This window comes from Dromiciops gliroides, chromosome 5, assembly GCF_019393635.1.
Source record: "Dromiciops gliroides isolate mDroGli1 chromosome 5, mDroGli1.pri, whole genome shotgun sequence".
NCBI classification, from domain to species: Eukaryota; Metazoa; Chordata; class Mammalia; order Microbiotheria; family Microbiotheriidae; genus Dromiciops; species Dromiciops gliroides.
Genome location: NC_057865.1, coordinates 101,413,311 through 101,421,730, shown reverse-complemented (window position 1 = coordinate 101,421,730; position 8,420 = coordinate 101,413,311). Strand labels below are relative to the sequence as shown.

Sequence of the window (8,420 nt, the reverse complement as noted above, 5' to 3'; positions counted from 1 at the left end):
CATTTAGAATTTTAAAATACACAGTTTGGCTGACCACTAAGAGGAAAACTGAACATCCATCTTCTGATATTCCAGTTGGGTAAGATTTCCCCTCCCCTTTCCCCTTAAATTGGAAAGTACTGCTAAGTATTGGCTGTGAGGTATGAGGCATAAGAAATTTGCAAAGTGTATGTAATGTGGAAGACAGGTTTAAGGTCTTTGAATGCCAAACAGAGGATTATATTTGATCCTGGAGGAGATAGGGAGCCATTAGAGTTTACTGAGTTGGGTAATGGATGAAATGGTCATACCTGAGTTTCAGGAAGATAACTTTGACAGATGAGTGGATGATGGACTGCAGTGGGAACAGAGTTGTAGCAAGAAGCCCAACTATCAGGCTTATTGCTATAGTTCAAGAATGACTTGATGAAGGGATGCCCAGTGGTGGTGGCAATCTCAAAGCAAAGAAAGAAGCATATGAGAAAGGTGTGACAATAGTAAAATTTGCAGTCCTTAGCAATAGACTGGATAAGGAAGAGTCAAAGAAAGATTGAAGAATTGAGTATGACAACTAAGTTACATGCCTGGGTGGCTGAAAGAAAAGTGGTAGTCCCAACAATAATAGAGAAGTTAGGAAGAGGGGAAGATTTAGCAGGAAAAATCATAAGTTGAGTTTTGAACATGTTGAGTTGAAGATGTCTATATGACATCCAGTTAGAGGTGCTCAGTAGATAATTGGAGATGAGATTTTGGTTGTCAGGAAAGAAGCTAAGGTTGGAAAAGAAGATATTATTATCACCAGCAAAAGGATGATATTTGAAACCATGAAAGCTAATGAGATTATCTAGTGAAATAATATAGAGATATGAGAAGAAAGTGTGGAGGGCAGAGTCCTGTGGGACACTTTTAGCTAGTGGGAATGGCCTGGATGAAGATCAGCAAAGAGACTAAGCAAGGATCAGATAGTAGGAGAACCAGGAGAAGAGTAGTGTCAGGAAAACCTAGAAAGAACAGAATATCAAGGAGAAAAGACTGATTGACAGTGGTCAAATACTAGAGAGAAGTAAAAAAGGATGAGGGTTGAGAAAAGGGCCAGTAGATTTGGCAATTAAGAGATCATTAGTAACTTGGAGAGAATAGTTTTTGTTTGAATGATGAGCCTACAAGCCAGAAAGTAGAGAGCTAAGAAGAGGAGTGAGAAGAAAGAAATGGAGGCACCCATTATAGATGGTTTTCTCAAGCAGTTTAGCCACAAAAGAGAGAAGAGAAATAAGATGATAGCTAGAGGGAATGGTTGGCTTAATTGAGGTTTTTTTGAGGATATATGTATAGATGTTGTATTATATAGTTTATTGGTCATGTTAGAAATTATTAGAATGTGAACTTATTGGGAGAAGGATCTATGTTTTTTTACTTTATTTGTATCCCCAGAACTTAATAGGTTACTAGCACATAATAAGTGTTTAATGAAAGTTCACTTAGTAACTTGACTTACTAATCAACTCCCTTATCCATCCTGTTATCTATCTCTCCCAACACTGTATCATCTGAAGATTTTCTGAGCATGCTATCATTGATAAAAATATTAGACAAATAGGGCCAAGTGTTGACTCATGGAGTGCTCTAGTAGACATCTCTGGTCACATTACATTGAATTATCATGTGGCTATTCAACCATTTTGAATACATCTAACTGTGCTATTGTCTAGTCCAAATTTTTCTATGTTCTCCCTAAGCATAGTAAAAATATTCTATCGCATTCCTTGCTAGTATCTAGGTAGATCATAATTCCATAGCATTACTATCATCTACCAGTCTGGTAAATCAGTCAAAACAAGGGAAATAGCTTAGTTTGGAAAGGTTTATTGTTATAGTTATGCTGGCTCTTCGTCTGATTAGATCAATGGAGTCAAGCTCAAAATAGAAATGCGGACCACCAAAATTGACATAAAACTCCTTTCAAATCATGTATTAATATTATCTATGTTTTATATTATTTTAATTTGTTTTGTTAAACATCTCCCATTAAATTTTTATCTATTTGGGTGGCACTCAGGAGTGTTGTAGGCAACATAGGGTGGCATGTTTGACAACCTCTGAACCAGATGATCATTGAGATTCCTTTAGCTCTAAGTACTATGTATCTTATTATAACTGCCAATTTCCTTTCAAGGTTGTTCACTAATCATCTGTTTAATAATCTATTAAGAATTACATATAACTCTGTTTTTGTTTGTTTTTTGTTTATTTTTGTTGTTTTGCAGGGGCAATGATGGTTAAGTGACTCACTTAGGGTCACACAGCTAGTGTCAAGTGTCTGATGTCGGATTTGAACTCAGATCCTCCTGAATCCAGGGCCAGTGCTTTATCTATTGCACCACCTAGCTTCCCTTGGAATTATATATACTGTATAAAGAGAATTCTGTTTCCTCCTGTGTGTGACTTTGAGAAAGTTCAATGTTGATAGGCCTGGTTTTAGACCATTTCCCTTCTTGAATAGTTGTGTAGACACATTGTCTTGCATAGGCCCCTCTTTCTTAGAAGAGTTGTGTAGACATGATTTACATACATTTGCACTGGATTTATGTTCACTCTTGTTTTTGTGAAATCCTAATAAATGTTTCAGAGCACAAAAAATAAAAAAGAATTTTTTGAGGAATCCAAGTCAAGTTCACTGGCCTATGACTTTGCAGATTTATTCTTTCTCTCTCTCTTTTTAAAATAAGGGACCAATTTTGTGTTCCCTTGCTCATTTTCCATAATCTTTAAAATATTAATGCCAGTAGCACAGAAACTCCATCTGGATCTAAATGAACCGACTGTATTAAAAATAAGTCTCCTTCCCTTGCTCAGCCTCATCAGGTTCTCAGAGTAATCAGATGCTTTAGATGGAACACTGAGTTTGTTTTCTCTGGATCCAAATTTTAAAAAAAAACCTCATTTTTTATTCTGAATTTAATGAATGCAAAAAAGAAATTTTGCATGACAAAGTAGAACATAAAAGTGATTATATGTAAACTGTGATTCCCTATTACACAGAACTTAAATACACCACATATATGAAGAGATGAATATCTTTGTATATATGTCAGGATTCTAAAAATGCACAGTTCATAGAAAAACACAAACATTGTATGTATACGTATGTATGTATTCTGTATATCAAATGAATTTATCATGGTGCTTTAATAGCTGTCCTGTTTGTGTTTCTGAACTTCCTTCTGCATATTTTAAGACCCTCTTTTTGTTCCTTTCTTTTTTGGGATGGGGGACATTATGCTAGCTCCCCAAATTAAAAAAACAACAAGAACCTTGTAGCAGATAGATAGTTCAATCAAAACAAAGCCACAAAACTGCCATTTCATTTGTGTATTTTGTGTCTATAATCCCTGTTCAGATGTGGCATGCTTTATTATCAGTTCTCTGAATTGTGTTTAGTTATTACATTGATTGGAGTTCTTCAGTTGGTAAAGTTATTTCTCAATAGCTTTGTTTATATTATATATATATGCATATATATTTATGGTGTGCAACAATTCATCAAAGATTTCAATGTTTCTCTAAATCTGTTTCATTATATCTTATAGTGAAATAATATTCCTTTCCTAATCATGTAACATATGTTTTGTTCAGCCATTGCTCAATTGATGGATACTGCTTTTGATTTCAGTCATTTGCTACAGCAAAAGAGCTGGATGCATATATACACACTATATGCATATTATATTGTATATATATACGCACATACACAAAATTGTATATTATATGTGCCACATATGTACAAGCATACACACATGTGTGTATATATGTATATATATTATATATGAGTTTTTCCCTCTCTTTTTTTGATCTCTTTGGTGGTATAGGCATAGGAGAATGTATAGCTGTATAAAAGGTATACATAGTTTAATGACCTTTGGTATATATTTCCAAACTGTTTTCTCCAGAGTAGTTTGACAAGTTCCTAGTTCCTCTAAAAATCTACCAGTTTGCTTGATTTCACAGCTCCTCAAACATGATCATTTTTTCTCTTGTATTATCTTTGCTAATTTGATGGGTATGAGGTGGAACCTCAGAGTTGTTTCGTTGTTTCTTCTAGAGATTTGGGCATTTCTTCATATAGCTATGATTGCTTGGTTAATTGACAATCTAAGTATTGTCTCTGGCAAAAGTTTAGGGTACTGGATTGGTCATGGTAACGATTTCCAACTAGAGAAAAATTGACTTAGTGCCACCTTTTTTGTACGTTTCTTATATCCCCAAGCCTCTTTTTTTCCTCATCTGTACTCCAGAAATCAGTGCCCACATTCAATCCTTCTCTCTGCTCCAACACCCACACTATGCCTATAGTCCCCAAGTCTGTCTTTTCCTGATATGCAACTCTCCAAAATCTCTCTTTTTCAAGCTTTCTCACATTGTTCTTCCCTCTGGCTAGTACCCAAAACATCTGATTCCTCAGATGTTAGGGGTTATTTTATTTTATTGTTTTTTGTTTTGTTTTTGTTTTTGTTTTAATGAGGCAGTTGGGGTTAAGTGACTTGCCTAAGGTCACACAGCTAGTAAGTGTTAAGTGTCTGAGGCCAGATTTGAACTCAGGTACTCCTGACTCCAGGGCTGGTGCTCTATCCACTGTGCCATCTAGCTGCCCCAGGGGTTATTTTAGAAGTACTGAGGAAGGGTTATCCAATGAAACACATTTATAAATGTATGAATTAATGAAAGTTAAAAACAGCCCTGCTCCAAACTTCCCAGGAGTTATCTGGATTTTAAATAAAAGCTCATTAACCAAATGGAATATTTCAATGGTGAAATTTCAGGTCATATGGAGGGGGATATTTTGGGGGTGAAAAAATCTTTTTGTGACCCTTCTATAAGCATGGGAATACTACTACTTGGGTCCTGAGGATTATGAAAAATGTTCAAAGGAACCTCAGAGAGCTGATCTGCTCCTTCAAGTATTCTCTTCTCTCTCTCTTTTTTGTTTTTGTTTTTAGTGAGGCAATTGGGGTTAAGTGACTTGCCCAGGGTCACACAGCTAGTAAGTGTTAAGTGTCTGAGGCCGGATTTGAACTCAGGTCCTCTGACTCCAGGGCCGGTGCTCTATCCACTGCGCCACCTAGCTGCCCCTCTCTTCTCTCTCTCTTGAGATGATCTTAGAAATATTTCTAGATCTAATTTCTCTTATTCTCTCTGCCATTATTTTTCCTTTGTTTCTGCTTTCCAAGTCCCTGCAAGATATACACATAGCATATGTAGTTAGCTAGTGGTCCTAATGGAGAGAATCAGGAAGAAGGAGGTTTAAATTGTGACTCACATATAAAATACTGTAGTTAGTATATAACTTCACTTTTCTTAGCCTCAATTTCCTCATTTGTCAAGTGGGGATAACTAGCCACCTAATTCACAGGATTGTTGTAAATATCAAATGAGGTGCCGTATGTAAAGCAGTGCTAAGTTTTATTTGGACTTGGAATTAGAGGGTTGAAGTATTGATTCATCACATAGTAGCTATGTGATTTTGAGCAATACACATAATTCTCTAAATCTCAGTTTTCTCAGTTACCTCCAAGTGTTGTGTAGATTAATGGCAAAATGTATGTGAAAGTACATAGTGTCTTGTAACATTCAATATGCAGAGCTAGAATTTTTAAAACACCTCAGACAAGATAAGAACCTAGGAGAACTGAAAACTGGATCAGGAGAGCAGTACAATTTTAGGAAATAAACATGGAATTCTTTCAGAAGGGGCTTTGTCTATTCAAACAGTTTGGACTGTATGGTGAAGGTCTTGTGGATAAAGCCAAAGGCAGTAAAGACTAGGCTTTAAAATCATCTCCAGCCGTATATAGACGGCCTCAGGTCATCATAGCCATGGTACAAGACCATGGGGATGGAGCACAACACTGGCATGCATATGTTTCACATTGACACCAATAGCAATAACTCTATTGTCCTCTCTTCCTAGGAGAAGATCATCAAATATAGGTATCATGGTTTGAAGTTTTATCTTAGATGGATGGGCTCTTCTTGTCCTGGATTAGCTCTGGGATCAGGGAGAGAATTTAAACTCATGACTTTGTGTGTCCATTTATTTCACCTATTCATATGTTGTGTTTGACCATTACTTTTGACATACCCTAAGAATTTGTCTGTAAATTCTATTTTTATTAAAACTTCATCTCTTGATGTCTGTTCATCAATGGATTCTAATACTTGAGGGTGGGGTCTAAAGATAATTATGGTTGCTGATTTATTGAAGAGGCAGTATGGTATTGTGGAAAGAATATAGGACTTGATTCATGGCTTGGCTTGGTCCCCTTTGATTTGTACGACCTTGGAAAGGCCACCTGATCTTTTTGAACTTATTTTCTTATCTAAAAACTGGGGATAATAATGCCCTGCTTTATCTAATTTATAAGGATCAAAAGAAATTTTTTTGTATATATACATATATGTATGTATATTTGTATATATTCTCTGTAAATATTTTTTTTTAAGTGAGGCAATTGGGGTTAAGTGACTTGCCCAGGGTCACACAGCTAGTAAGTGTTAAGTGTCTGAGGCCAGATTTGAACTCAGGTACTCCTGACTCCAGGGCCAGTGCTCTATCTGCTGTGCCATCTAGCTGCCCCAATTTGTATATATTTCTACATACATCTACATATAATACATATACACACATACATTATAATGATATGCCACTTGCATAGGGCTGCCTATAAGTGAAAAGAGACATTCCATAGGACATGGAGACCACTGTGAGGTGGGAGGTCAGAGTCTCAAGGCATTGTATCACTTCTGAGTGAAATGGTTGTGAAGGATAACTGCTATGATGTGGGCACAGAAAAGTTATAATATATGTAAATAAATGTATTGTCACTCATATGAAAACAGCTTGATATCACAGAACATAGGAGCATAGATGTAGAGCTTAAAAAGACCTCAGAAATTATTTGGTCCAGCTTCCTCATTTTAGAGATGAAGGGTTTGAAACATAGGGAGGTTATTCAACTTGTTCAAGGTCACATAGGTAGATCATTCCCCCAAAGCAAGGTGGGCTCATTGTCATGGTTCCTGGACACTTAGCAAAGTGTCTAAGGTCATTATTGCCACCTTCCCTCTAAGTACCCACTGAGCAGGTTCCCAGGACCTTCCCACCCTTCCACAGGTCACCTTGAGTCCATAACCTATTATTCATGGGGAATTCATCCCTCCTTTGTATAGGAATAATCTTTCTCTCTTCCTCAGGTGGAGCTCTTTCCTATCATTTTTTTCAGAGCAGCTTTCATATCCTTGTTTCTGAGGCTATAAATCAGGGGATTGAGCATGGGGGTTACCACAGCATAGAATAGCACAACCATTTTGTCCTGATCAGCTGAGGCACTTGCACGGGGCTGCATATAGGTGAACAGGGCCATGCCATAAGACATGGAAACCACAGTGAGGTGGGAGGTACATGTTCCAAAGGCTTTGCGTCGTCCTTGGGTAGAACGTATACGTAGGATAGCTGCTACAATATGGGCATAGGAGAGGGAAACCAGGCAGCAGGGCACCAGTAGCACTATGATACTAGAGACTAAAATAATAATCTGATTAAAAGTGATATCTACACAAGCTAGCCTCACCAGTGCCAGGGTCTCACAGGCCACATGGTTCAAGACATTCTGTCCACATGTGGGGAGTCTCATTGTGACTGCTGTCTCCACTGCTGAATTGGCCAGACCAACAAACCAGGAGACTATGGCTAGGCTCACATACATTCTTCGGTCCATGACCATGACATATTGCAAGGGCTCACAGACTGCCACATAGCGATCATAAGCCATTGCTGCCAACAATAGAAACTCAATTCCACCTAATGCCAAAGAGAAGAAGAGCTGAGTTGCACACTGGGTATAGGAGATGGTCTTTTTCTCCATGAGAAAGTGTGCTAGCATCTGTGGGACCCCACTGGTTGTGTAGCAGATGTCAACAACTGAGAGGTTGCAGAGGAAGAAGTACATCGGAGAGTGCAGTCGAGTATCCAGCCATATCAGAAGGATGATCATTCCATTGCCCAACAAGGTCAGCAAATAGGTGGCCCCAAACAGGACAAAGAGCCCAATTTGAGTCTGCTGGTCAGTGGAGAGTCCCAATAAGATGAACTCATTGACCCAGGTCATGTTATCACCTCCCATGGAATAGGGAAGGCCAGGCTGCCAGAGGAAGAGAAGCAACAGCAAAAAGCTACTCAGGAGAGAATTTGGGGGTTTCTGTTTAAGTCTACCAAATTGAAAAGCGCTCTATTCTGGGCACTAACTTGAAATTCTTGACCTGGGTTTTGAAGGGAAAGTTGTTAGTCTTGAGTGGTGAAAGTGGCTGCTAAGTATACTTATCTCTCTGGTTCTTAAAAGCATGCTATTTTATTAGGAAAACCTTGACATTTATGTGACTATTTAAAG

The 8,420-nt window shown here is 37.8% G+C and overlaps 1 protein-coding gene across 1 annotated transcript; it reads right to left on the bottom strand.

The window, feature by feature from the left end:
- Window positions 1-703: 703 nt before the first annotated feature.
- LOC122728755 (olfactory receptor-like protein OLF3) lies at window positions 704-8,156 on the bottom strand. The gene is made up of 2 exons (XM_043967537.1): window positions 7,235-8,156; window positions 704-747 (listed from the first exon to the last, which is right to left on the bottom strand). The coding sequence occupies exons 1-2, from the start codon at window positions 8,154-8,156 to the stop codon at window positions 704-706; spliced, it is 966 nt and encodes a 321-aa protein (XP_043823472.1).
- Between the last annotated feature and the right edge of the window lie 264 nt (window positions 8,157-8,420).